This window comes from Sprattus sprattus (genome assembly GCF_963457725.1).
Source record: "Sprattus sprattus genome assembly, chromosome: 1".
Taxonomy (NCBI): Eukaryota; Metazoa; Chordata; class Actinopteri; order Clupeiformes; family Clupeidae; genus Sprattus; species Sprattus sprattus.
The window spans coordinates 37584994-37612749 of record NC_137920.1 but is presented as its reverse complement, the minus strand read 5'-3'; the positions used below and the strand labels follow the sequence as shown (position 1 = coordinate 37612749).

General features: G+C 43.7%; 1 protein-coding gene across 1 annotated transcript; it reads left to right on the top strand.

The window, feature by feature from the left end:
• Nucleotides 1-51: 51 nt before the first annotated feature.
• micall1a (MICAL-like 1a) lies at nt 52-26887 on the top strand. Its single transcript, XM_080833478.1, has 16 exons — nt 52-740; nt 4267-4315; nt 9488-9629; nt 9806-9906; nt 11344-11468; nt 11787-12406; nt 13098-13161; nt 13309-13724; nt 14106-14440; nt 14737-14871; nt 15203-15329; nt 21939-22029; nt 22154-22227; nt 23772-23886; nt 24233-24279; nt 24382-26887. The coding sequence occupies exons 1-16, from the start codon at nt 598-600 to the stop codon at nt 24507-24509; spliced, it is 2712 nt and encodes a 903-aa protein (XP_080689604.1). The 5' UTR covers nt 52-597; the 3' UTR covers nt 24510-26887.
• The last annotated feature ends 869 nt before the right edge of the window (nt 26888-27756 follow it).

The following is a 27756-nucleotide window of genomic DNA, read 5'->3' as shown; positions in this document are numbered from 1 at the left end:
AAGAAATGTTACCTTGTCCCTAGCAACTCGAGTTTGGCTCAAAGTTGTCCACATACGAGTGCAGGCATTTACAACAAAGGCAACTGCATATCATTACGTACACTGCGCTCATATTAAGTTCTGAGCTATGCGTTCTGCAGTCTGAAACTTTCAATTTTGTTTTTGCTATACGTTTGAATTGACGCAACCATGGGTAATTGCTTGGGTTGGCCAGTTCGCTACGTTAACTCAACGTTAATCTGACATTGCTAGCTGAGTCTTTTCAAGCCTGAGCCAGAAATGGTCGATGCTAGATGGCAGCAAGAACGGGCTGTTTTTTTTCTTCTTTTGAATACATATCATGTTTTTGGGTGGATGTTTCTCACGTCGCCTAAATGACCATCTTCAGATTACATGAACGAACATGATTTGGTGACCTGCATTTGTCGACCGGCTAACGTTAAATTACCCAACCTTGTGCGAAGTCTTAGAAGTGATATCGGGTGTTGGCTCACCAACACGCTCTGTGTAACTTTGATTTTGCCTTGCTGAATCTGGATCGTGCGACACCGCTAAACAAAGAGACTTTCTTTCTTCTTTGTAAGTGCATTTTTAATAATGGGGTCTCTTAAAGCTCTTCAAGAGTGGTGTAAGATACAATGCGAGAGTTACAACGATGTGGACATAAGGGATATGACGACGTCCTTCAGAGATGGCCTGGCGTTTTGTGCCATTATCCACAGACACAGACCGGATTTGATGTAAGTGTATACAACATTGTGTTTAAAAATATTACATTTGTAGCATATCCTCAAAGCTGTCAGGGTGGTGACACCTTGCGATGTCCAGCCTGTCTGTGATCTAGGCAATGTTATGTGAGGCAATGACGTTGTACACAGATGTGAATCACAGCCAGCACATTGTCCCATGTCGATATTCAGGTGGGGAGACAACAAATTCTAGGGTGCAATGTTGGGTATAGTGACATGTAAAAAGAACGATCTACGTACGTGCTCTGCATGAAACAAATTCAAATCAAATCAATTCCATGCGTTAATGCCAGTGTGGACATGGCCTGCGTGCCAATATCTGATAGATGTTTGATCTAGCTTGACTCACCCAAGACCATAGTTGACTAACAGCTAGACTTCTCTTTATCTGTATATACTAGAAATCATGTTACCTTGATACAGAATGTTTTGGAGCAGAAATTCATACAATATAAGTTCTTGGCCTGTATACGCAAATATCCCCTCTTACGTAAAGTTAAGGTTAATCCTGACATGGCCAGCGAACAGACACATTGCGATAAGATAATTATTTATTTAGTGAGGGGAACCTGTTGGCAAAGCATAGGCTGTTCTCAAGATGTCTACAGGATTAGCTCTCTAAATCGTGTGACCTGCCGGTTGGGCTGGTTCACTGTAGACTTTAGGATGCGAGAGTTGACTTAAACTTGACACCACGTAGCCGGATAAGCCACTCTATTTGGAGTTCTTGGCTCATGCATTGTCTGGAAAACGTGGTGCTGTCTTGGGTTGTCTTGCCCTGCTGCGCTTATTTGTAAGTTCCAAATGAGCTTAAAACGAAGACCGTGTGCTTGTCATTTAGGGGCGACCCAACTAGTCTGCTAACCTTGATACCCGAACGGGAGTCCATTCCCCAGAGCCTTGTTAGCCTTGAACAAGTTTACGAAACTTGAGGTACTTGCACTCGCTCCTAATGGTAAGGCGGGAAAACTCAATGTACCGTGTATAATCTTCTGTGATGTCCACATCCCTACTGTAACAACACCGCCAGCGCCCTGTGTACTCAACTAGCCCCATCCCAGACTGCGGCAGTCAGGCAGTCATGTACCACAAGGGCACAGAGTTGCTGTATCAACAGTACAGTACAGCCCAGATTTGACAGCAGACAAACCGATGTGACCAGAGGATTTCTCCCAGGCTGTTCACTGCTGTTTTTTGGGTTTTCTGTCAATGTATTTCATTGAACGTGCCAGTCAGTTGCTGAACAATTTACATTTTTATAGAATCCAAAGTGTATGATCAGCTCTACTGTACCAGAGTGGTGTATGAGGGGAGAGGGTCCACAAAGAGAGTAAGACAGAGAGAGAGAGAGATGGAAGTGAAGCCATCAAGGCAGGAGTTAAACAGCATCATTATACGTGAAAGGGAGACATGCGTAGGCCTTGTCCCCTAAGACTGATCTAGATCGACAGTTCGTCAGGGTAATCCACAGTCAGGGCCTCAGCCTGTCACTTTACATTTGGCTCCTTGCCCTATTTAATCCTGCACCACAGAGTGCACTGCACCCAGCAGTCAGCGTCGTCATGTCCGACAGAACATTAGTACTCCACTGTAGTGCTTTGAGAAATGGCACCATGAATGAATGCTTTTCGTAGGCAGGAATGGATTGATTTCTGGCAGATAACTTGTCCCTGTTGACATTCTTTTTTTTATTTGTATTTTTTTTTACATCTGTTCAAGTATGTACTGCATTACAGTATTCAGCTTTTCTGCAGCTTATGTTATAACCATTTCCACAATACAGAGGATGTGTAGCTTGCCCTCTCTTATTGAGTCTGTGTCAGTGTTATTTTGACTCAGCCATAATTGTGGAGTGCAGGAATTGGGCCACCTCTTTAAAGGGGTGTCATGGCCTGCCATATATTACAGTCACAACATAACAGTTGTGTTTGATAGATCTGAGTTTTTTTTACCGGTCTTCTCTACCTTTCCGGTAGCAACTTCACATGCACTGAAACTCTCTCTCACTCAGGCCTCTCGCTGTTTCCTTATTTAACCTTTCCGTTCCGTTTTAAGCGTTCTGTTTTCTCTGAGTTGTGTCTCATCAGTTGTAAGGCTGTCTCCCTGTTTCTCATTTTTCACTCCTTTTCCCTTGCCAGCACAATCCTTTGCTGCTGATGATGTGTGCAGCCACAATAACAAAAAAAGAATGATTAACCTCAATACAACTAGTAGTATTTTGCTGAGCTGTGGCACCGTCGACCGCACACCATCTCTCCCCAAACACTGTGTCATGGCGCCAGCCTGCTCAGCTTTAAATCATGTGGCTGCTGCTGCTGGACGGGGCTGGCAGATCTGAGCAAAGGGAACAGCTGACACGTGAAGTCAGGGGCCTGTTGGGGCCTGTCATAGTTCCAGTTTCACCCCACCTTCCTATGACACCCCACACATACACGGCGTCCTCAAACTCTTCACTGTATCTGCACTGCAGTCTGACTCTGACTCTGACTCATGCTCGCAGTGTTTACTCTAATGCTCTTAGCAGACGCTGTGTCTGCTAATCTCCTGTCCTTCAGCAGTGCGACAGTCACAACCACTCACCAAGGATGAGGTGGAGGAGGAGTAGGAGTAGGAGGTTTACGTGTTGTTGAATTATGATGGTGGCAGGCTTCGCCAACTTTAGTGCAGAAAGGTGCTTTTTTGCAGGCTGGCCGTGTAACCTGGCCAAGTTTAGCCGGGTTTGGCTCAATGCATTTATGGACACGGGAGTTAGATTAGCCACTGCTTACAGAGGGCGCTTTGTTCCGCAAAGAAGCCAGTGGAAGCTTCCGTGGGCCCACACAGCAGCATGCGAGAGCTCCTTTACCGTGGGTCAGATTTCCCCCCCTGTTACGGAACCTCTTGCTGGGTATTATTGTGCTGCCGGCCGCCTTGTCGCCGTTTGAATGAATGAATGACTGTATTTGTGTGAAGGGTGACTGTAAGATTTCCATCTTGGGCTGTGGAGAGGACAGGCGTGGTCAGAGAAAGTTGCATCTTCTGTATTCAGCTCTAAGACAGCTGCGGGGGCTGGCCGTGCAGCTGTTTATGTGGTAGTTGGCTTATGGTTGATGGTAATGACCCTTCATGAATAAACTGCAAATTGCAAATCTTGTAGTATGCCAACTTCAAATAGTATGATAATACTATCTCTTTCCCATTATATTTGGGATCATGCTGTAGAATTTAGTTGAAAGAATTAAATGATAAATCAGACTAGTGTTGGTCTGATATTCACTACCTCAAAACATATTGAACAATTGATTATTAATTCTGAATTAAAGCTCTGTTTGATGGGGGGGGGGGGTTGGCTAAGCTTAATATGTGATGGTCCCTGCTAGATGTTCCATTTGATTTTTGAAGGGCAAATTCAGTCCTGATGCCTGTCAGACAACAATAATTGTGGCTCAGCACATACATCTAATCTAGTGCAAATGTTGACGTGAAGTCTTGTCATGTAATTCTGTCTCCCTCATTTCTGTCTGCCTTCTCCCTCTAGTGACTTTGACTCCCTCTCCAGAGAAAATGTCTACGAGAACAACCGTCTGGTGAGTCATATCTGCTCTCTGCGCTGTTGGTGCTTCTGCCGTGTCTAGTCTAGCTGATGACACCGTGTAAAATTGGGTGTGAGCCCGTAAGTGGTGACCTCAACTTTTTAACACGTTCATTAGAGACTCCCCGTAAGCTCTGTGTCCCAGCTTCACCACCTCGTGTTTTGAAGCTTGTGTGTGTGTGAAGAACATGAAGCAAGAGCAGTTAGTCATCAGGTGTGGAATGTCACATACTATCAGTAGATGCTGTTGCATGACACTTAGGTGCAATGCACACGAAGTCTAGGGCCTCCGAATCGGATTTACTTTTCACACCAATCGAATCTTTTAATTTCGTACATACGGAGGCTGGCAACGACAGATTTGCGTAAACACGGAGGCAGCAGATTGTGGTGAACCGACTGTAGTACATACCTCACGCCTGTGGGTGGCGCTTTAGCGCTTTATTTACACAACTGAAAAAACGTGAAAAACCTAGAAGAAGAGACTCAAAAGCACAAGGTAAAGGAAGCAGCAAACGGATAAACAAATTACACAAGACATTCAAGCTCCAATTAACAACATTACATTATGATGGTTAATAAAATCAGTGGTCAGACTAAAGGATATGCGAAAATGAATTCTTTTTTCTATTGATAATAAAGAGTTTGGAACAGTAACATGACATGTCTGTCATCCCATCTCCCATGATGCATTGCTCCGAGCATTTTACATACATTTATGAATAAAAAAGCAAATTAAATCGCTGGCCAATTTATATTTGTGGTCATGAAAGTTATGTTACGTCTGAATAAGAAGAATTAGATCAAGATAGGGGGCTAATCAAAAATCAGAAGACTGGGTTAATGTTAGTGAATTCGAGGCCCACCATGAGTGAGATTTTGAGGGAGAACAAGTTATTTTTATACTGGTTGGAGATGGCGGAAAAGATCACGTGGGGCAGTGACGTCATGAGGTTGCGTGAAACCGTGCAGACGAACACCAGCCCCCGTACCGATTCAAATCTACTCACTTTCTACCCCGGACTGCGATCGTTGCAGAAACGAGGTGCGGATAGAGAGTGTTCGTATGGATGATAGGGCTATCTGTATTAGCTATCCGTATCAGTTTGACAAACTAGGCTCCATGTAAACGACACTACAGCCTGGGAGTGTAAATGTGTGTGTTTAGCTTGAGTTGTATACTCTATACATACCATCTTTCGCTATCTGAAATAGGTCTAAGTTTAGAGGGAGCTGGAGAAGAGAGAAGAAAAGATTCCGTTACAATGATCCATTTTCCTGTTTGTAAATCTCTGTGTTCAGTGCGGCCTATGTGACGTAGTTTTTATTTTCTCAGTAGTTGGTCATAGCATAGAAAGGTAGTTTAGTTTCAGAGAATGGTGAAGTGAATAATTTAAGCTTTAGCTTGAAACTATTTTAGAGAAATTGTACAGATTTGTGTGTAGCCTAAAATCACAAGGATTCGAGATTAAATTATGAATAAATAAAGAAAAAAATGAAAGAGGAGCTGAAAAAAAATGAAAGAGGATATTTTAAAATGGACATTGAGGATGTAAAAAAATTAAAATAAAAAATGTCTCTGTTAGTGAATCATAACTCGTGCTGCATAAACTTTGAAGGCGTTAATAATTGTATTCAATTCAATTCAATTTTATTTATATAGCGCCAGAACAATTAAAATGGTCTCAAGGCGCTTTACACAGCCCAGAGCCTGGACCCCCTTAGTGCAAGCACAATGGCAACAGGGGCAAGGAAAAACTCCCTGTTAGTCAGGAAGGAACCTTAAGCAGAACCACGGCACATAAGGGGGGACCCATCTGCATGAGGTCGGCCGGGTGTATAGGAAGGGGATGATGGGGGAAGGGTTGTGTGGCAGAAGGGGAAGGGAAACAACAAGTGTTGTATACAGCATGCATTTGGTAGATTCACAATATATATACACAGGTGGTATACATGAAACAAAAAAAGCTTAGTGGGTATACACTGTGCTCATAGGGTAACTGTTACAGGTAGGGGTGGGGAAAAATGTATTCTTCGATTTCTCTCTAGAACCATTTTTGTCTCAATTCAGAAAAGTTCATAATTTGAATATTTAAAAAATCGAGATGCATCGTTAACCGTTTTATCGGTTAAGAATTAATCATCTATAATCGGTTTAGAATCAAATTGTTGACCTGAATCGGAATCGAATCGTGAGGTGCCAAGAGATTCCCACCGCTAGTTACAGGGGTAAGGAGAGTAGGAACAGAAAAACATGACTGTGGTGGCAATAATATATATTGCATATAAATGCTAGCATAGAGTATGGGGTAGAGTAAGAATACGGTGGTGATGGGTGCAGTGGGCAGAGGGTTTCTATGGGTATATTGGCTGAAGAGACTACAGCGGCGTCCCATAGCAAAGATAGTCTAGACTAGGAGAGAAAGAAAAGACAGAGTGAAATGGGTAGAGTTTGGCTGTCCATATGCGTAGATGAGGAGGAGGAGTAGTGGTGGTGAGGAGCAACATTTCCACATCCATCAGCAATTGGATCATGCTATAAGGGAGAGAGAACATTTTTGTTATGTTCTATTACAATGTACAGCTTCCCTTTTAGTCTCAGACAATTATGGGAAACTGGAAGGTGCCCTTTACATGATCCGCGACCATTTTCTTTGCGATGCTGTGATTTGCAAATTCAATGCAAAATCAACTAATTACAACATTATTTTGTGAAGCTACATACCTACTAGTTTCTTATTTCTTGCAGAACATTTCTGAAAATAAGCCTCTCTGGTCTCCTGATGATAACCTTAATATCTCACTCGTTTGGTGTCTCATGATGTGTGATTGATTGACAACCGCAGTGAAGTTAACTTGGTATTAGAAATTCGCTTGCTGACCGTGACGTTGACTTGTAACTTTGTGACAACATCAACTGATTCAAGGTAAAAGTAAAGTATTCAGCAGATGTCTGAGGCAATGAAGATATAATGGGAAATAAACCCAGGTTGACTTTTTGTGGAGGCAAAAGTTGTATTCACTGCTCTAATCCGTACTCTTATCCAGTCTTTTCTCCGCAGAAGTCCATAGTCCACAAAAATATGAGAATATCTGTGATTTTCGATCGTTCATTCATATTTTTTCTAGTATATTTGGATATATTTTTGGTTTAAGTGCAGACACTAAATTCCTCAAAATATCTCACACAATTTTAGAAATAATGGGGGGAAAATCCTGTAGGGACTGATTTACCAGTGAAAGACACCAAAGACTCCAACTGCTCGTACTAGCAGGAGATGATCCTAATGGACAGTGAACATAAGTCATGCCTCTGTCCCATTAAAGTTGCTATTTGAGGTGATCTAAAATGATTCATAATAAACCTATAATCTGTACTAAGTGGGTCTCTGAAATGTGTGAGTCATCTGGAAAAGGGTTCGATGTACCCTAGTCAAAGAACTTATAAACAAGTCTCACCATCCGGCAGCCATCTTGGCAATTATTTTAGACAAGCAAGATTTATGTCTGGAGAGACTCCACAAGGAATGGTCAAACAAACTGTAAAAGTGCATACCTAGAATTGTCCTTTAAATTTAAACAGCATAAACTATGTTTCAGTAAAAAATACTTTTGGGGGGGTTGATTTGCTTACTGTGCATGCGCCATATTTCGCTTTGTGGCTATTGCTATAGTGACGGTGGAAATAAACAGAATGTTCAGGGGTCATTTATGTCTTTTCTGAGAACCTGATTGGCTCTTTATAATACAGCGCAGGACTTCCAATTACGGATCTGCCATCTATGTCCGACACCCAGGGCCGGATTAAGACATTTTGAGGCCTAGGGCTAATTACCAGGATGAGGCCCCTATCGCCCTGGCGCACATCATGACACGCACACAAACCCACGCCAGGTGCACTGTCACATCAGTGCTTTAAAGTCCACAGAACCACTCTATAAATATGATCAGTTTAAAGCCAAGGATAAAATGTATGTGTGTAGTAGACTACACTGTAGACAATAATAAACCAATAATGTAAATGTATACATATTTCTATTCATTCAAAAGCAAAAACAAGGCTAAATAGCCAGGGAATGAAATAACGAATTGATTAAGCATATGCCTATTAGTGAAGCAACAGCTTGGCTCCGCGACCACGTTTCTATGCGAGAGCACGGACGTGTGGTCAGGGGAGGCAGAGCATCATCATCATTAAAGTAAAAAAACAAATAACGACAAATAACAAAGGAAATAAATATTTTCTACTGGTCTGTGATATAAATTTATTTTCTGCATGATTCCAATCATTTCGAGCAGTTTTATAATCAAAATTTGCGCATGTCCTGTTCAAACAGACAGAAGACAGCAAGACGATGAGGCAACGACGAGCTGTGTCTCATCTCAGATTGCTCAATACCTCACAAACTGGATTGAGCATAGAACCTATTTAGTCCTGCTGATCTGACAAAAAACCTTTACACTTATATTTGACCATGACTGTGAAAATGGAAGATTCTATAGCTAAGCTCAAACATTTCACTTAGCTATGTCTAACTGGCTTGCAAATAATTTGTCTACAATTTTCAATGAATTAGCCTAATCTGCAGCGATATGCGTGAGGATAAGAACTCATATGCCTACATCTTCAATTGCTGAGAGAATTTACGTTTTATTAGGCCTATTTAGATGGAACCGGGAAGCCTGGCTTGTTACCTGCATCATCGTATTTGAAAGCACGTTATTAAAAGCGTTTATCCCTGTCCTAATGCGATGTGGTGCGAACCAAAGCAAAGTTTAGAAATGTGTATTTATCTTCTTCAGTCTTACTTTGCACTTGAGGCCTTTTGCGATAAGAGGGTCACGGTCCACGGACCAGTTTTTTTGGCCCCACTCTCGTGCTTTCTTTGACCGTGCATTATAATTTGTTTCACTCTGAATGTTTCTAATATTATGCGTGGTGCCATTGACTCACTCGACATCGGGCAACCTGAGGCCCCCCTGGTGGCGAGGCCCAGGGCTGCAGCCCCTAAAGCCCATTGTCTTAATCCGGCCCTGCCGACACCTCATGATGTTTGTCCTTTTCCAAATAACTAAGATCACCACCATGATGACTCAGCCCCCTGTAGGAATGAGAACATTGTCTACTGGTCATGTCTGTATTTAATCCCACCGTTTGTCTCCTCAGGCATTTGAGGTGGCTGAGTTAGAGCTTGGTATTCCTGCTTTGCTGGACCCGGAAGACATGGTGTCCATGAAAGTGCCTGACCGGTTAAGCATCATCACTTACGTGTCTCAGTACTACAACTTCTTCACCAACAAGACACATGGTGAGTGCAAAAAAATCACAAAGAATAGCTAATCTGTTCGCCACTGTCGGTACATGCTTCAAACCTTGTGTACTTTTTCAATCACCTGTCAGACCACCTTGTCAGACCACCTTCTCAGACCTTATTTAGTGTAAAGGCTCTTGAGAAATCACGGCCATCCTTGATTATGTTCCCAGCCAATCCCCCCTCCCAGAAGAGACCCAGTGGTACTGGCCAAATAGAACCAGCTCTGAAGAGACTGGTCGCCCCTCTTGGAGACAGAGTGGTAGAGCCGGAGGTAAGCAGAACTTCAGTCTCGTAACGCCGCTTGCAGACGGTGTTGTTACACGCAGTCACTTGCAGTCAGACCTCATTTGACCTCACTAACTATCTGCTTGCATGGTTTCAAAGCATGCCCTCAATTTCTCGACACAAACTGAAATAACACGCGTGGGCTGCTATTCAGCATGGAGAATTCTGTTGATCGGCCCTGTTTGCCTGGAAAACATTCCACTACCCAGAGAAATAAATGGCCTTAGTTCTTAAGTATGAGCTATCCATACTGGCATGTACTCCCTCGTGATGTGTAGCCCTAGTGGTCAGCACTGACTATGAAAACCCATCTGCCTTTAGTTATAAGCCAAGGATTAAATGAGGTATTTCACTGTCAGCTGCATATGTGGTTACATCGATTTTGAAGAAAGGAAACCAACGCAGGAGCCAGTTTCAGTGGATATTTTGCCTGGGTGACATTTGACTGATTCGAGCCCTCTGCCACACTAAAATATCTTGATGTTCCTGGCACTGGTTGCTTGGAAAGGGAGCAGCACTGCTCAGCCTCACATGTCGGCCATGACGTGCATCCGACCTTTGGGGCGGGAGAGAGCAACGACTAGATTGCATGTGGTGGCCATATCTGTGTGGCGTGACATGACGTGAATGCTCTGGTGATAATTCCTGTCACACTTTCAAATCTGTAAAGAGACTCTTCCTCATTCTCTCTCTCTCTCTCTCTCTGTCTCTGTCTCTTCCGTCTTCTGTTCCGCATGCACCCCCCCCTCCCCATCTCTCCTGTCCTCTGACTTAATCCTCTCCCTAGCAGAAGATCCGCTCCTCTCCCTCCTCCTCTTCCTCTTCCTACTCTTCCTCTTCTTCATCTTCCTCGTCTCTGATTTCCCCGCCTCTCTGTGATCCTGTACCTAGACAGTAGGAATGGGGGGTTGCTGTAGGGGGGTGTCAAATCAGTTAGGTCAGTTCATTTTTTTTAACTCTTTACCTCCACACTTTAACTCTTTCTGCCACACTAACCTTAATTTTTATAGTGTTCTGTTTTAGTCTTGTGTGCTTTAGTTTTGGAATCGTGCTACTAACTCTACCGAATGAGCACACAGCAAAGCTGCAGCTTACCCAGCTAATTTCTGACGGATGTCATTTCAGTAGGGATACTTCTCACCAAGCCAATGACATTGTATTGAATCAAAACAAACACAAGAGGCAACAGGCTTGTTTTTCAAATGCCCTGTCACTGACGGTAACAGATAATAAACAACAACAACAACAAAAAAGAGTTCCAAACAAATAAACATGATATGACATTACCAATCGGTTCCGGTTGTTTGATCCTGACTCTCCATTTGATCTCCCCGCCCTCCCTACCATAAAACAACCCACCTCCTCCTCCACCTCCTACTCCGCCTCCCTCCTCCTGTCTGGTCTCCTGGCTGCGTCTGCACAGACGGGCGCAACCGGCTCCTCCAGACGCAGCACTCTGAGCAGCACCTGCGCTGCCTGTGGGAAGCACGTGCACCTGGTGCAGAGGTTCCTGGTCGACGGCAAGCTCTACCACCGTAACTGTTTCAGGTGAATGGTCAGCTTGTTTCAAACACCCCCATCGAAGACTGCACCCAGCAGACAGATTTAAATGAACCGAGACCTGCACTGATCTGCCGTGTTTTAAATGTGTGTGTTTAACTGTTTATGTCTTTGAGCCAAATCAGTTTTTAGACAGTTAAGATGTAAAAGACAAACAAAACTGAACCAAAAACTAAACAAAAATGAAAACTCATGTAATTGTTCAAGTTTCATAATGTTCATATTAGATGATCTGAATTTATTGAAATTAAGAGTTTCTTTTAGATGAACTGCTTACAACATTATCAACTCTGATTACATTTTCAGATGCAAGGAGTGTAGCAGCACCTTGCTCCCAGGATCTTACAAACCAGGAAGTGATGCAGGTTCCCTGGTCTGCACACATCACTTCTCCCGGTCCTCCTCAGCCAATCAGAATGGCAGACCGGATCTTAGTAAAAAGCCAGGAATTCCTTCAAGGTTTTATCCAAAAATACCTGAAACCCCTCCCAGTGGGAGGAGCTTGGAGAGACCAGCACCCACTGAGAGTGTTGATAGTCCTCAGGCCACACCCCTACCAGACTCAGCCAGCAAATCAGACTCTATGGAGACAGTGAAAGAAAAGAATGCTGAGGGAGGAGGAGAAACGCACCAAAGTGCAAAGGAAGAGGCGAAGCCGGAGCCTTCCACTCCCCCCAATCCCTTCGACGACACTGACAACGAGGAGGAGGAGGAAGAAGAGGAGGAGAGGAGGGCACAGGAGGAAGATGCACCGAAGCCAGTAGAACATGCATCAAATGGTGACCTTCCCCCTGCTCCCCTGGACCGAGGCGTCCCTGAGAGCAAGCCTGTGCCCACCCCACGACGGGCGGCTGAACTCACCCCTCCTCCACGCCCGGCCCCGAGGAACATCCAGCCTCGGGTGGCACACAGTCCAGCAGTAAACGGTTAGCGGGATTATTGTCATTTAATCACACAGATTCTGCAGCTAGGTCCAGATGTTGAGTGAATGTTAACACGTTGGGTAAAGTGCAGTGTAATTTGATTATAAAGGGAAATGAAGAATATGGTGATCAAATTCCCAACTAGTGATATTGTTTTGCCATAAGTATTTAATTCATTATTGTGATCATGTGCTAAACTGACCTATGACAAGGTGAAAGAAGTAATTTGGCAGACTCAGATGTATGTCTTTAGGATGGGCCTACCAGACACGACTGCCAGGCATTTACATTAAATCACACACACGGCACTGATTTACATTAAATCTCACACACGGCACTGGTTTCCATTAAATCCCACACAAGGCACTGGTTTGATGTGTTGTCAAATACCTTTGCTATGGCCATAACTATCCTTGCCTGTTAGCTGCAGTAGAATTTTGTCTGAACTGTCAACTATAATCAGAGAATATACAGTAGAGCATCTTGTCTCTGAATTAGTTATCTTATCTTTATTATATCCTTGCCCTTCCTCTGGTAACTCTACTGGTTGTGTAACCGACAAGCAGATAATCAGCATCATCACCCTTTGGACATTGTCCATTGTCTGTATTGTCTTGGGTGGTTAGATAGTTCTACTTAGTTAAAGGTCTGGATGTTAGTTGGTGGTCATGACCTGCTTTGCTTTCTCCACCAGGGGACCCAGGCGATCGCAGGCGATCAGTCCCTGTCCCCCGTGAGCGATCACACTCCCCTGGAAGGTAAGAAAGGCTGACACCCAGCATACTGTGGGCTTCCCTCACCTCGTTCATCCGTCCCGATGTACGTCTGATTGCCTCTGTATGTTTGTTCTCGTGGCCTCATACATCTGGTCATGTCTGCTGCCCATTTGTCTCACCCCATACCAGCTCCAGCCAATCCAGTGTCACTCCCAAACCCAAAGACCCGCCCTGGCTGGCCCTCGTCCAGTCAGAGCCCAAGAGGAAGCCGCCCCCTCCCCCTCGTCCTGGTCTCGGTGTATCTCAGCCCGCTGGCTCCGTTCCTTCCCTCAAAGACGAAGGTTCTAGGCTGGCCACGCCCCAACAGTCCACCAACCCCTTTGACGATGATGAGGATGAGGAAGAGGAGTTGGCAGAGGAGCAGGCAGAGAGCTTGGCGCCGCCCTCTGTTGTGACCAACCATCCCTGGTACAGCATCACCCAGGCAACAGAGGGCTCTGGCACAGACACACCTCCACGCAGACCTAGCCCCACCCCCTCAGTCAGTCCAGGAAGTGGCAGGAAGAAGCGACCCGCCCCCCGCCCACCACGGCCCTCCCCTACAGGTCAGTTGCACACACTGGCTGCACTCCCAGAGCTGAAAGCAGTCAGCCATACTCGGCTTGGTGCTTGGTCCTAAAGGCATAGGGAGTTTTTGCACTAGCTAATTACTAGTCAGTTACCAGTTACCATATGTAGTGGAGCTTCATAACCATTATGTGGATCACTCCATTGGTCTGTATTCACCTAATTGTTTTTCTCCCGCTTGTCTCTCCATCTTGCTGTTCTTTTTTTCCGACCTTCCTTCACATCCTGCGTTTTTCTTTTCCTCTTTTTGTTGAACGTAAAAAAAAATGGTTCCTATCCTTCCACCTGCTTCCCCTTCTTCTAACCCCCCTTCTCAGCTACCCCCTTGTCTCAGCCCTCCTCTGCCTCTCCCTCCCCAGCCCTGAGCACAGAGAGCCTCTGCTCGTCCTCCTCTGACCACGTCCCCTCCAAACCACTGCCCTCCGTGCCGCTGCAGGAGCACCCCTTCACCAAGAGCGTCTCCGAGCCCTCCATCAGCGGCCCCTCTCCGCCCTCCTCAGACTTGCAGCAGCGCCTCTCCCCAAGCCCCTCCCCGCCCCCCACGTCCGCGTCCCCGACCAATACCAGCTCAGCCCCGGCCACGCCACAGACCAATCGGAGTGCAGGGGCCAAGGCACCAAGGCCCCCACCCCCTCGGCCCCCTACTGCACCCAGTACTCTATCTGCTGGGGCCTCTCCAGCAGCCACCCCCAAGGTGAGAGGGATCAGAGTCTACTCACAAGCTATCTGAATCAATTCAGCTTGATCATTGGATCATTAGATCATAAGATTCATTAGTATGCTTTATTGTAGATGTATTAATAGCATGCCATATAATATATGATGAGCTTGTGTAATATGATGGGTAATATCATGATTGTAAGCTTGTGTAATGTTGGAGGCGGTTGTCTATTAGCCTGTAAATGATGGTCATGGGGTATGAGGTTGAAGTGTACTTCCTGTAGAAGTTCTTGCTGTTGCTCACCCCCTCCCTCTCCACTTCTCATCCAGCGCACCTGTAAGGAGAACCCCTTCAACAGGAAGGCCTCCCCCTCCCATGCCTCCCCCACCTCCAGGCCCCCAAAGGGTCCTCGCCCTGCTAGGCCCCCGGCTCCTGGGCACGGGTTCCCCCTCATCAAACGCAAGGTCAGGAACCAGGAGGGATCAGTGTCTTAGGGTTCTTTGAAGGATAATGTAACATGGTGTGAATTGCAGGTCTATAAGGTTGTGTGATAAAGATGTAGTGGACATTTTAAGACACTACATGTATTTAGTATGATAAATTGAATGCACATAGTATGTTTTTTGTGGTTTTATATATGTATATATATATATATATATATATATAAAATCCTGCATAAGAAATATCAGGACTGTGACTTAAAACTTCTTCTTTTTTTTTTTATAATAAAACAGTAAAAAAAAAACGGAAGAGTCAAACGGCTGATGTGATGTGATGTGATGTGGGTGTGTTCAGGTGCAGTCAGACCAGTACATCCCAGTGGAGGACATTCATGGGGAGATGGGCGAGCTGGAAAGACAGCTGGACGAGCTGGAGCAGAGAGGCGTGGAGCTGGAGAAGAGACTCAGGGACTGTGGCAATGGTGAGAGTGAGGGAGGGATGGATGGTGAGGGCGAAGGATGGATGGATGGTGAGAGTGAGGGATGGATGGATGGATGGTGAGAGTGAGGGATGGATGGAGGGCTGGTGAGAGTGAGGGATGGTGAGGAGTGGATGGTGGATGGTGGATGGTGAGGGGTGGATGGTGAGGGGTGGAGGAGTGGATGGTGAGGGGTGGAGGAGTGGATGTAAGCAAGCGTAAAGGCCAACGCCCACTGGCACCGTTTGATGCCCGTCAACTTCAGTATTTAGAACATGGTTCTATTTCTTGAGCGTCGGGTCCATAGAAATTGATTGGATGTCAAATAACTGCATGTATTCGTACCATCTTCAACTATTCATTTCAAGGTGCTGTGGGTTAAAAGTATGATTCTTCTTTCCTTAGCAACCGTTGCCACTAGTAAACAAATCTACACTACCCAGCTTATGTATCAAGTAGTCAACTGATGAGAAAGCTGACTTAATGGCATATTAATATATAGCTAGCTTTGTCAGTTAAAATTGCATTGAAATGCTGTGTTTCATTGTTATACCTGAAACTATTGCAGAGAGAGAGAGAGAGAGAGAGAGGAGAGAGAGAGAGAGAGAGAGAGAGAGAAGAGAGAGAGAGAGAGAGAGAGAGAGAGAGAGAGAGAGAGAGAGAGAGAGAGAGAGAGAGAGAGAGAGAGAGAGAGAGAGAGAGAGAGAGAGAGAGAGAGAGAGAGAGAGAGAGAGAGAGAGAGAGAGAGAGAGAGAGAGAGAGAGAGAGAGAGAGAGAGAGAGAGAGAGAGAGAGAGAGAGAGAGAGAGAGAAATAGAGAGAGACAAAGTGGGATGAGGTCGAACAGGAATGAAGCTGAGGAACTGAGCTGAGTGCCGGAGGAACTACAGGAAGCTTGGTGTGAGAGGATGCAATCCATACCCAGTTGTTTTTTCCTGTTGAAGGTTATATTTTTGAGAATTTTTTTTTTGATTTTTTAAAAAAAAACCTTTATTGGGCAAACAGAGTTTTACACATTATCCAAAACAATGGGAAACAAAAAACTCAAAAACAAAAAACTAAATCATCGTTATCAACTGAGCACACAGCAGTTTCGCAGCACCACTGCTCAACAAAACTATCCAAATTATCCATGGCTTTATAAAAACTAAAATCAAGTGAGACTCTTGACATTATCAGATTCCTCAAAATAGGTACCACATGGCAATCCAACATTTGACGCATTTAGTTTTTCCTACTCAAGTATATGGCAAGCTTTGCTTGCCCAACAATAAAATTGATCAGCTGACATTTAGCTCTTCGCCTCTGACTGTAAGGGAAACCAAGTACAAAGCTCTGCATAGAGCACACCACCCCTAAAGGGTTAAGTAAACTGTTAAGAAAAATAAACATAGGCATAAGTCTGGTACATTCCATAAAGCAATGAAAGATAGTTTCCCTTTCGTTACAGAATAAACACTTGTCATTCAGCTCAGGGTTCATGACTGCCGTAACAGCATTAACTGCTATGGCCCCATGCAATATCCTCCATTGAAGATCCCCTGTCCTTTTGGTCAATGGTGGCTTGTAGAAAACTCTCCAAACAGGTCTAGTTTTACCATCAATCCCTAACTTCTCCCTCCATACTGTATCAGTGCGCCCCTTTAGATTGTTTTTGTTAAAGGCTTTCACCATGACCTTGTACACTGCCTTCCCATTTGCAGTGGCCAAATTCAGGTTTTCATCAATTCCCAGATTAAGCAGGGGACTAGTGTAACCAGGCTCCAGCCAATCTGTACTTAAGACACAATCAGGAAAGGGATCATCTTCATTTGGCAACATGTTACCCGAACAGTAACCCTCTAAAAGGGCTCCCTCTCGATCATTCAAAAAAACACGCAGTTTCGCAAGTACTCTGCTTGCATACCTCAAAGACCTCACCCCTAAAGCAGAGGCCAAGGCCCCAGCATTCTTGAAATCATGTCCTGCTTTTTCAATAACATTTCTTAATTGAAAACAATTACAGTCACACAGAATGTTCGTTAGTCCTGGGGTATCCTCCCCACACAAGTCAAACCGAGCTCCGAGAGTAACAGGTTCTTCAAGCAGCCAGTGTAGTGATGTTGCGGTTGCCGACCAGCTTTGCCCAAAGAGTCCAAAGGCCTTGAAGCAGCTCTGATAAAAGGATGACAGTTCAATCAGGTTGAGTCTCTTATGGTCCATCAAGAACAGTGCATTGTCTATCAGCATTCCATTCACCCTGCGTAGCATTGCCAGGGCGAGAGGTCTCCAGACCAGGTCCCTCGGCCCCCACAAAAGTTTCTGGACAAACTGCAGACGGTAAGTCGCTTGTCTGCTGATTAGGTTGATGAGACCCTGCCCGCCCTCATCCTTGGGCAGAAAGAGCACACTTTGAGGGACCCAGTGGAACTTATCCCAGAAGAAGTCCACTAAATGTCTTTGAATTTGGGCCAAAAGCCCAGCAGGAGGGTCCACACAGGCAAGCTTGTGCCACAGAGAAGAGGCCACCAGGTTGTTTATTATTAGTGTCCGCCCCCTATATGACAGTTGAGGCAGGATCCACCTCCATTTTTGAAGACGACCCTGGACCTTTTCCACAACACATTCCCAATTCTTCTTTAAAAAAACATCATTACCCAAAAACACACCAAGATACTTTAACCCATCCTTTCTCCAAACCAGCCCACCAGGTAAACTGGGAGGCTGCCCACCCCAGTTCCCCATTAGCAAAGCTTCACTTTTGGCCCAGTTTACTGCAGCTGATGAAAACTTTTTAAAATCATGCACAATACATTCAAGCTTATTTACATCTTCATTTCCATTCACAACAACAATTAAATCATCTGCATATGCAGACAGACACAGTTTGCTATTACAATGAGGTATTGAAAAACCTTGTAACTCAGTTCGAAGCTTATGCAGTAAAGGCTCGATAGCAAGGGAGTACAGCATTCCTGACATGGCACACCCCTGTCTGATTCCTCTGCTTACTTTAAAGGGAGCACTTAACCCCCCATTGATTTTCAACACACTTTCAATGCCTCTGTACATGGTCTCAATCATGGCCCTGAATCCAGGACCAAAACCAAAGGCTTCAAGAGTTTGCCAAAGAAAAGAATGTTCAACCCTATCAAAGGCTTTCTGTTGGTCTAGAGATATTAGACCCGCCTTAATGCCAGTTAAGCGTGAAAAGTCCAGGAAATCACGTATTAGTGCAACATTGTCAAAAATTGATCTTTGAGGTATGCAGTAAGTCTGATCAATATGAACTACTTGACCAATTACATTACGCATTCTTGTAGCCAGGGTTTTAGACAAAATTTTAAAATCCACACACAAAAGTGAGACGGGACGTACAAGAGCCCCTTGGGCCCTGACATTTAATAAATCGTCAAGCATTTTCTTTTTACACCTGAGAGCATTAATATGCTCTTCATTATGAGAGGATGCTACTAAGTCTTGTAGGCCCAGAATTTCCTTTTCAAGAGTCCTCAATGACTGAGATACGTCTTTTGTCACATTTAGAGTGTACTGCTGACAAAGCTGCCTTATTAAGACTTTTCCACAGTCCCACCACAGTTGCAGGGAGGAGTATGTTCTTTTCTGTTTTTTAAAGTTCTCCCAAAATAAAGTGAAAATTCCTAAAAAAGTTTGTCCTCTACAAGAGTTGCGTTGAAATGCCAATAGGCACTGCGAGGCTTAAAGGGTGTTAGACTTGCACAGCAGATAACTGCACAGTGATCTGAGAAACTAACTGGAAAAATTCTACAGGACTTTACAGAGCTATTCTGATGAGTAAAGACATAGACTCTATCCAACCTTGCCAGGGACATGTGATTGTCTCTGCAGTGTGTCCGTGTAAACTGTTTTACGTCTGGGTGGAGATTCCTCCAGACATCACACAGGTCATGAGCTTCAATTATCTGTTTGAGAGCCTTCTTAGAAGCAGAATGTGGCTCCAAATGATTCCTGTCCAAGTAGTCATTCTCAGTACAATTAAAGTCACCAGCTAAAAAAAGCAAACAGTCAGCATTTAGCTTACTCAAAGAGTCAGAAACTGCATTAAGGAACAAAAGCCTGTCTGCCCCTACTGTGGGCGCGTATATATTCAAAAAGGACATAGTAGTAGCCTCAAACTTGGCCACAACCTTTAAGCAGTGTCCTTTGACAATCTCATCTACTTCAAAGTGAAGTGGCATGAAATGCTTAGAAAATAAGATGGCCACACCGCCACTTGTCGAAGATTTGTGACTTAAAACAGACAAACCATCCCACTCCCTTTTCCAATCAATCTAATTTTTCCCGTCGCTGTGCGTTTCTTGCGCAAACAGCACGTCTATGCGCTTTAACCTCATTAGGTCGTAAAGCAACATCCTTTTTTTTATGTCCCTTGCACCATTTACATTAATAGTACTAAAAGAAAAAGTCATCATCTTGACTGTTTAGTTGAGCTCGCAGCATTAGGGACAGCTTCAAAAAAAAGAACAGCCAAGTCAGCTGGCAACATTCCCGCTACGCAACTCTTTCCGCACTTCACCGACTTTTTTCCGAAGCCGAAAATACTCTGGCTTAGGGATCTCGCCCTCTCTCAACCAGAACGTGCCATCCCTAACAAAATGCTCCTTATTCGGAAAATAGTCCACAACACGGACCTCTCTATGCCCCTTAGTTTTTATGAGAAACTGCATGAATTCTTCCGCTGTATAAACCACCGTTGATAAATCCGTTTGAGAGCAACCCGACCAGCTAGAGTCAGAGGTGTAGTCCTCAGCCTCAGCTGCGCCTTCAAATCCACCTTCTCCCTTTTTAACCTTTACTTGCTCGTTTTCTTCAACTTTCGATTTTCTTTTGCATGCCGGTTTCTTAAAATCAGTCTCCATTTCAGCGACTTCCTTATGTATCAACTCATCAAGAGGCTGCGCAATCTGACCACCAGAGATAGGTACAGATACGGCCTCGGCTGACTCAGGTTTATCAGCAGTCTCCACCCCAGCACCCTCCTCCCCTAACCCGGTTTCAACAGGTGTCTCAGGGCTATGCCCTACGGGAGGCGCAGGCACTTCGGCCGCAAGTGAGTCCGATTTTAATGACTCGGTTGCGGAAGGAGGAGGCACATTAGGACCAGTCATGAGAGTCTCAGTATCACCAGGCATTGTGGCAGTAGTGTCGTCAGTATATGAACCATTTGTGGATGCTTTGGGAGAGCTAACCGGGGAATCAGCCGTAGTAGGCTCTGGTGTTGTAGCCTCGCTCGTAGGCTTCGCAGAATCTGCTGCAGGTGCAGCTTCTTCTTGCGCATTTCCCTGTCCAGCCTGGCCTTTGTTCCCACCCCTGTCACAGTCCTGCCTCTGATGTCCGTCTTTCCCACATCGGAAGCACTTAATTGTCACGTTTGAAGTTACAAACACAAGGTAGCTGAAACCACCAACATTGAAACTTATTTTAACATCTAGGTCGCTCCTATTACCAGTGAGCACCATGTAAACCTGCCTACGGAAAGACAGGAGATGTTTTAATTTATCCGATTTACAGCCAACGGGTAACTTCCTTATCGGCGACACCACTTTTCCAAAACGAGACAATTCTTTAATTATCTGCTCATCACTGAGGAAGGGGGGAACATTAGAAAGAAGTATCTTTCGGGAGGGACTACTTAGGGGATAAACGGGAATCAGAGAATCCCTAATTACCACGCCATGCTGGATAGCCAAGTCAGCGTTTGCAATTGACCTTAAAAACAGCACAATGGCTTTATTCATGCGTGAACCCGAAAACACATGCTCATATCCAATAATTTCACCAATAGCTAAGGAACATTCTTCCACTCCGACCGGGGATTCAATTCTAATTGCGTGAGACCTCGTCAAACACGCGAAAGACTCCATTGTTCGCTAACGCGGTGCAGGTGGTCGCCCAGCAAGCGCTGAAGCGCACCCCGCAACTTAAGTAATACAGCGCACAAAAACTTTTTTGACAAATAATTATACTATATACAAACAAATAAACAAATGCAACGCACAGAAGATGAAGTTAGAAGAAAAGTCTCTGTCACAGACAACAGTTTCACTCACGCGTCTCTCGCAGCTCACATTCGCACGTCCACTCAGCTCGAGAGAGAGAGAGAGAGAGAGAGAGAGAGAGAGAGAGAGAGACAAATAGAGAGAGACAAATAGAGAGAGACAAATAGAGAGAGACAAATAGAGAGAGACAAATAGAGAGAGACAAAGTGGGATGAGGTCGAACAGGAATGAAGCTGAGGAACTGAGCTGAGTGCCGGAGGAACTACAGGAAGCTTGGTGTGAGAGGATGCAATCCATACCCAGTTGTTTTTTCCTGTTGAAGGTTATATTTAGAGCAAATTAATTCTAAGTTATACATTATATGAACAATGTGCCCTTGATGTCAGTATATGTATGAATGTGTATGAACGTGTATTTTACTCTTAAAAAACTAAAAAGATAAAAAGAAAGAAGAGCTATATGTGAACAAATGCCAACAGAGCCTGATATATTATTTGTATTGAGCAAACATACACAGCGTCCAATTGACTAGTTGTAGATGTACTCTGTAGGTGGACTGAGTTTGAATAATGTTGATTTCTGAATGGTTTCAGATGAGGATGAGGAGCACCTGCTGGTAGACTGGTTCACACTGATCCATGAGAAACACCAGCTGGTGCGCAGGGAGGCTGAGCTGGTCTACACGTGAGTGGGCAGCACAAGGATACTAATCATGCTTCACTGGAGAACCTTGAAATGGGTGGATTTTGAGTGTAGCAGATCTGTTAAGAGTGTGTGTGTGTGTGTGTGTCTTTGTGTGTCTTTTCAGGGCCAAACAGCAGAATCTGGAGGAAAGACAGGCAGACGTGGAGTATGAACTGCGTTGTCTCCTCAACAAGCCAGGTGTGCATGTTGACATTGACTCGTACACAGCCAGGACACCGGGTGGTTGAGGTTTCTTGCCATTCGGGTGTCCAGAAGCAAATCATTTTACTGTAGCAATTTTAATCTTACAGGTCACATTTCAATAACAGTCTATTTTACAAACGCAAATATAATGAACACTTTGATGAAAGAATGATAAGTCACCCCCTACTAACCTACAAAAAGGACTGTAGGTTGTTAATGGCCTGTTAATAGGCAACAATTTTGTCCATTAAGTTTTTGAGTTATTTGTGTTTTTAAAATAAATGTTACCAGGCAAAAAAACAGAAACCCTGAGTGTGGTAAACCATGTTTACCATTCCATCAGTCTGACCGCATTACAGGGTTCCCACGGTCATGGAAAACACTTTGGTGGCTAAAAAGTAAATCCCAGACCTAGCGATAGCATCTCATCTGATCATTTGTCCAGCGATTTGTTTGGTATGAAATTTGGCCCAGTTTATTTACCAGGTGTTGAATTATCCACTTTTCTAAAACTGATTGTTCAAATCCTTGATTGTGATTGGCTAAAAGCCGTTGTAAAATCCAGCGTAACCTTACAATTTGACCTCATAACATTATATGATAACATTCCATATTACTGCGCAGCGTATTCATATAGCGCATTTCATACACAGTGTTCCATCTCGGCTGTTGCGTTGCTTCAAGGGTTGCTAGGCACGATTTATGTAGGAACTATATTTTTTTTAGTGGCGGAAGAATGACGGTTTATCATTAAACTATTGTTTCTTAAATTGAATTGTCTTTATTTATGAACCCCAATCAAATATTTGTAGTAGCAGTTTTAGAAAAGCAATAAGCCCCGCGAGTCCGTGGTTTGCGCTGATTTTAGAACAGGTAAGGGGGTTTTAAGCACTCCGCTTCGCGTCGTGCCTAACAACTCCCCTTACCTGTTCTAAAATCGGCGCAAACCACGGCCTCTTGGGGCTTATTGCTTAAGAAGAGCTTTGTTTGAGTTTTTTTTTTTTGTAGCCGTGCACCATCAATCAGTGCAGGCCTATGGCATTGTGCAGTACTACAGCTAAATATGAAAAAAAAAATAACTTATAAAAAAAATATTTCTAAGCAATGAAGATGAAATATGTTAATTTATTTATATAATGTATAAACATGACATGCATTGGCTACTGCTAAAAAAGTAAAAAATATTCTATGAAGAAAAGTACTGAGGGTCCAGCATCACAGGCTCATGAGGTTCACGCACACATGGGCACCGCTGCTGATTAAAACCACTCGGGGAATCACTGCCGTATGTAGGTCTAATGAAATCAATTATTGTATTGTGTTCTGCAGTGTGATACAGTTTCCACTTGTTTTGGCTAACTAACCCATTTGAAACAATGAGGCCCAACCTGTGGAGTAATGGACCCAATTTTCTGTATGTGTTGTGAAAGGTCATGGGAATGTTATTTAGGTTCCTTGAAAAAAAAAAAAAAAACGTTTTGAAATCTTGTCAATGAAAATGGCTGGGAACCCTGACTCCATCCCCTGCCTCTCCACAGAAAAAGAGTGGACAGACGAGGACAAGAACCGAGAGAAGGAGCTGATGGCAGAGCTTGTCACCATCATTGAGCAGAGGAACCAGATTATTAACAACATGGATCAGGACAGGCAGAGGTAATCAATGCCCCCACACCCACACCCACCCACATCAACTCCCTTGATCATTAATAACATGGATCAGGACAGGCAGAGGTAATCAATGCCTCCACACCCACCCACCCACATCAACTCCCAACTATTAACCTTGAGTGAGAAGACATGCTGTGTGCCCATGTTAGCTGCTACTCATAACCATCTGAGGACCTTACGTTAGCTGGCTGGCTGCATCCGTCACGTCTTTGGTAGTGTTACAGAGCTAGAATGTCCAGTGCTGTAATCGCATGTCTTACCCTTGGGCCGTATTGCAGTTGGTGTTGAAGGTTTGTCTCCGCTTGACCTTTGCGTGACCTTTGTTTCATAGGGAGGAGGAAGAGGACAAGCTGTTGGCGGCCATGTTGAAGAAAAAAGGTGAGCCAACCAGGAGAACATTATTTCTTTTTTGGTTCTCTGTTTGGAGATTGTTTCCCTTTTGTGCTTGTGCCAACACCTCTCCCACCTCTGCCTTTTCAGACTTCCACAAAGATGGAGACGAGCATAAGAAGAAGGGGGCAAAGTTCAAGCCCATGAAGGTGCTGAAGAGACTGAGTCACAAGAGTGAGGGGCCGAAGGGGGGCAGCCCGCGCAAGGAGAAGAGCTGAGCTGAGCTGAAGGCCTCCTCAGCATTGCAGAAGGGATGCCACAGGTGACTGGAAGAGTGAAAGAGAGACTGTGTTCAAGAGACAGGAACGTTCAGCTTGAATAGAAGTGGAGAAGTTGGAAAGAAATGGAGGACAACCAACCAAAAAGCGCTCTAGTGTCTGATTATGTTATTCTTCATCCAAAACACAGCCACACAATAAGTGAAAGATAGTTTGATTTTTAGGTTTTTTTTTACGTTGCCTTTGTGTAATGTGTGAGGGAGGGGGGGGGGAAACAAGAACAATATTGTCTCAAATACAAAAGAGCTAAAAACGAACCCTAACCTAGTCCTGAAGAATCAGGCAGTCGAGCAGAGGTGTGGGTAATCTTCCAAAGTGCTGTACTACCTTGTGATTGTATGTCACAGACTTTACTTAAGAAGGAGAAGCTGGCAAACGCCATCAGAACCACTTAGGAAGAAAAATGTATATATTTATGAAAAGTAAGTCGGGAGTTATTGTTACCTGCTTGTAGTCGCACCTTCTAATACTATGCTTATTCACCTCGGTTGTAACACAAGGCTTGGGCCACATATTTACTTTAAGGAACAGATTGAAAATGATGGTATCAATTGCATCATGATGGACGTTTTATTTTTAACGCACCCAGTTATTTTAAAATCTCTTCCTAACGTTCATGTTTTTATCTAGTTGCAGTAGTAATGGGGTATTTTTCAGTGGCAGCATGTGAAACGTCAGCCAGCTGGCAAAGTGCTGTGCAGTGAGTAAACCTCAATCCCAGACACCCAGAAACGAGTTGGCACCCGTGGGTTTAAGCCTCCTTGCTAGTGCGCCCGCCTCCCAGTGGTGCGTTGCGGGACTGTGCTTGTCTACACATCACCGGTTACAAGTTATTGTAGAGCAGTGGTCAGTCTATTGTCATATCAGCAGCAAAATCTTATTTGGGAAGTGGTTTTGCACATTTAAGGTGTAATATGATTGTGTATTTGTATTAGTGCTATGAGAATGAACGTGTTCATTTTTGCGATTAATTTGAACGCCTGCTGCGTCGGTTTTGTTATTTCTGTTAGTGCATTGAAATGATAAAAAAATATCTAACGGCGTCCAAAGTACATCTGAGACGGAGCTTAGTTGAATTCACAAGCCTGCAAGTTAATGGAGAACTTCGATTTACAACTTACCCAATGGGCTGTACACCTTGTTTTAACTACCGACCGGCTTATCTAGTCACTAGTTTCCTCCTAAGTATCTCCCCCCTCAAATGTCCGTCTCTCTTCTCTGTTTATCCACGTTTTCATCTCAATCCCAGTTTCAGAATAAAAGTCCCTTCACAGTTTACATTCTACGCATATAACAAATATGCCTTTCAAGCTGACAGTCAATTGATGGCCTTGATGGTTTCAGTGGAAATCTGCAGTTCACAGAAGAAAACGTGTTCAAAGTTAAAAAAAGACGCTATGAAACACTAGTATTTGAATTTAAATATGCAAACTTTGTGTTAATTCTACATTTAAGTCAGTGATTTTACATTTAAATATCCTTTAGTACAAGCTTCAGTCTTAAGAAAGCAAGTGACGAATTGAAAAACAGAAACTGTTTGTTTGTTTTAAATCAATTAACAGCACTAATTTTGAGCATGTGATGTTGGAGAATCAGAATGTCAGCTCTAGAAACGCTAGTCACCCAAACACTGTCAGCAATGTTTGTTTAGTTCAGATCTGGATGTAACAAAATACCCTGTTTGTTTGCAGACAGAATAGGAAATGAGTGACGCCGAATTTGCAACATTGTGTAAAAATCTGCATTATCAGGGAAAAAAACCCTAAAGACCCTAAAATGGCTGCCCACGGAAGCTTTTGATGAATTTGATCATGTTTAAGTGTAGATATGTTTATTAATGTATGCATTATGTCGTGTGGGAAAACCCTTTAGTACAGTTTCTGCAATATTGTCTTTAATTTATATATTACACTGCCTTTTGGTTTGTTTTTAATTTATATACTACACTGCAGTTTTTACTTCGTAACTCTTGTCTGTTATTAACTGCCAGTGTGTTTTGGCCTTAAGAGAGAAGTAGATGGTGATGAGGTTTCCTGAGGGAGTGCCCTTATTTTACTGTATTTATAGAGGAGTGAGGGGTTACATGTTGTTGTTGTTGTCTTTCTGTTGTTTTGTCTGATTCATTTTGTTTAGGTCTCATTTGTCTGGGTCAACATGCTTGTGTGTCTGTAGTCTGTCTATCTCTCACTCCACCAGACTGATTCTCCCCTCTGGAATGTGATATCATGGATCACATGTGTCTGAAGTCTGTCTGTCACTCTCATACCAGCAGGGGCTTTTGTTGCATTTAAATACTGACGTGCTCCACTGCAGAACAACAAGCCCAAATACAGACCAGAGAGGCTGAGAAATAAAACGCATTAATGAAACGAAGCGGTGTGTCGTCCTTTCACTTTTTATGAAGATGCATTAAAGAGAAGAGAATGAGACATAGTCTAACAGACCACATGGACCGGTACCAAAGAAACCATGCCCTCTAGGGAAATTAAAACAATCCAAAAATTAGTAAAGCTGAACATTCTGCCTGCATGTCAGAGCAGTTTCAAATGACCAACCAGAACAAACAGGTACATGTACTGTATGTGTGATTATTTTTGATTGTTCTCTAGATGGAGAAAGCTTCACAGAATATGTTATCATTTGGCGCTTAATGACTTAACATCAATGGACGTCTTTGTTACACCTCTACATGTCAGCATAACTACTTTACAATTACTTCCACAGTGGCGTTTAAGATATGTCTACCCGAGGGGTTATCCGATTAACTAAACAGGACAAGAGCGCTTTGTTTCAGGAAGTGCACACATTCGAAAATAGAGTAACGGTAACTGGAGCCTCTTCTGAGGTGAAGTTGTTGACCTGCATGCAACAAAGTTCTGCAAAATCCTTTTGCTGAGGTTGATACAGACAGCACAGAATGCCAAAAGTTATTATGATAGTTTGAATCTTGGAATTCAAATAGAAGGTGCACCTTGACCTAAACGGACAGAAATAAGACACCACAAAACATCACAAACAATCAATCATACAAATGTGACAAATAAATCATACTAGTGTGTTTTCTTTATTGGAGGCATTCATCACTCTCCATACTTTCATCTTTGATATCATTTTCATTCTTTTTGGGCAGATTTGATTCATGCATATAGTTACAAAGAGATATATTAACCTGCAAAGTCATTCAAAG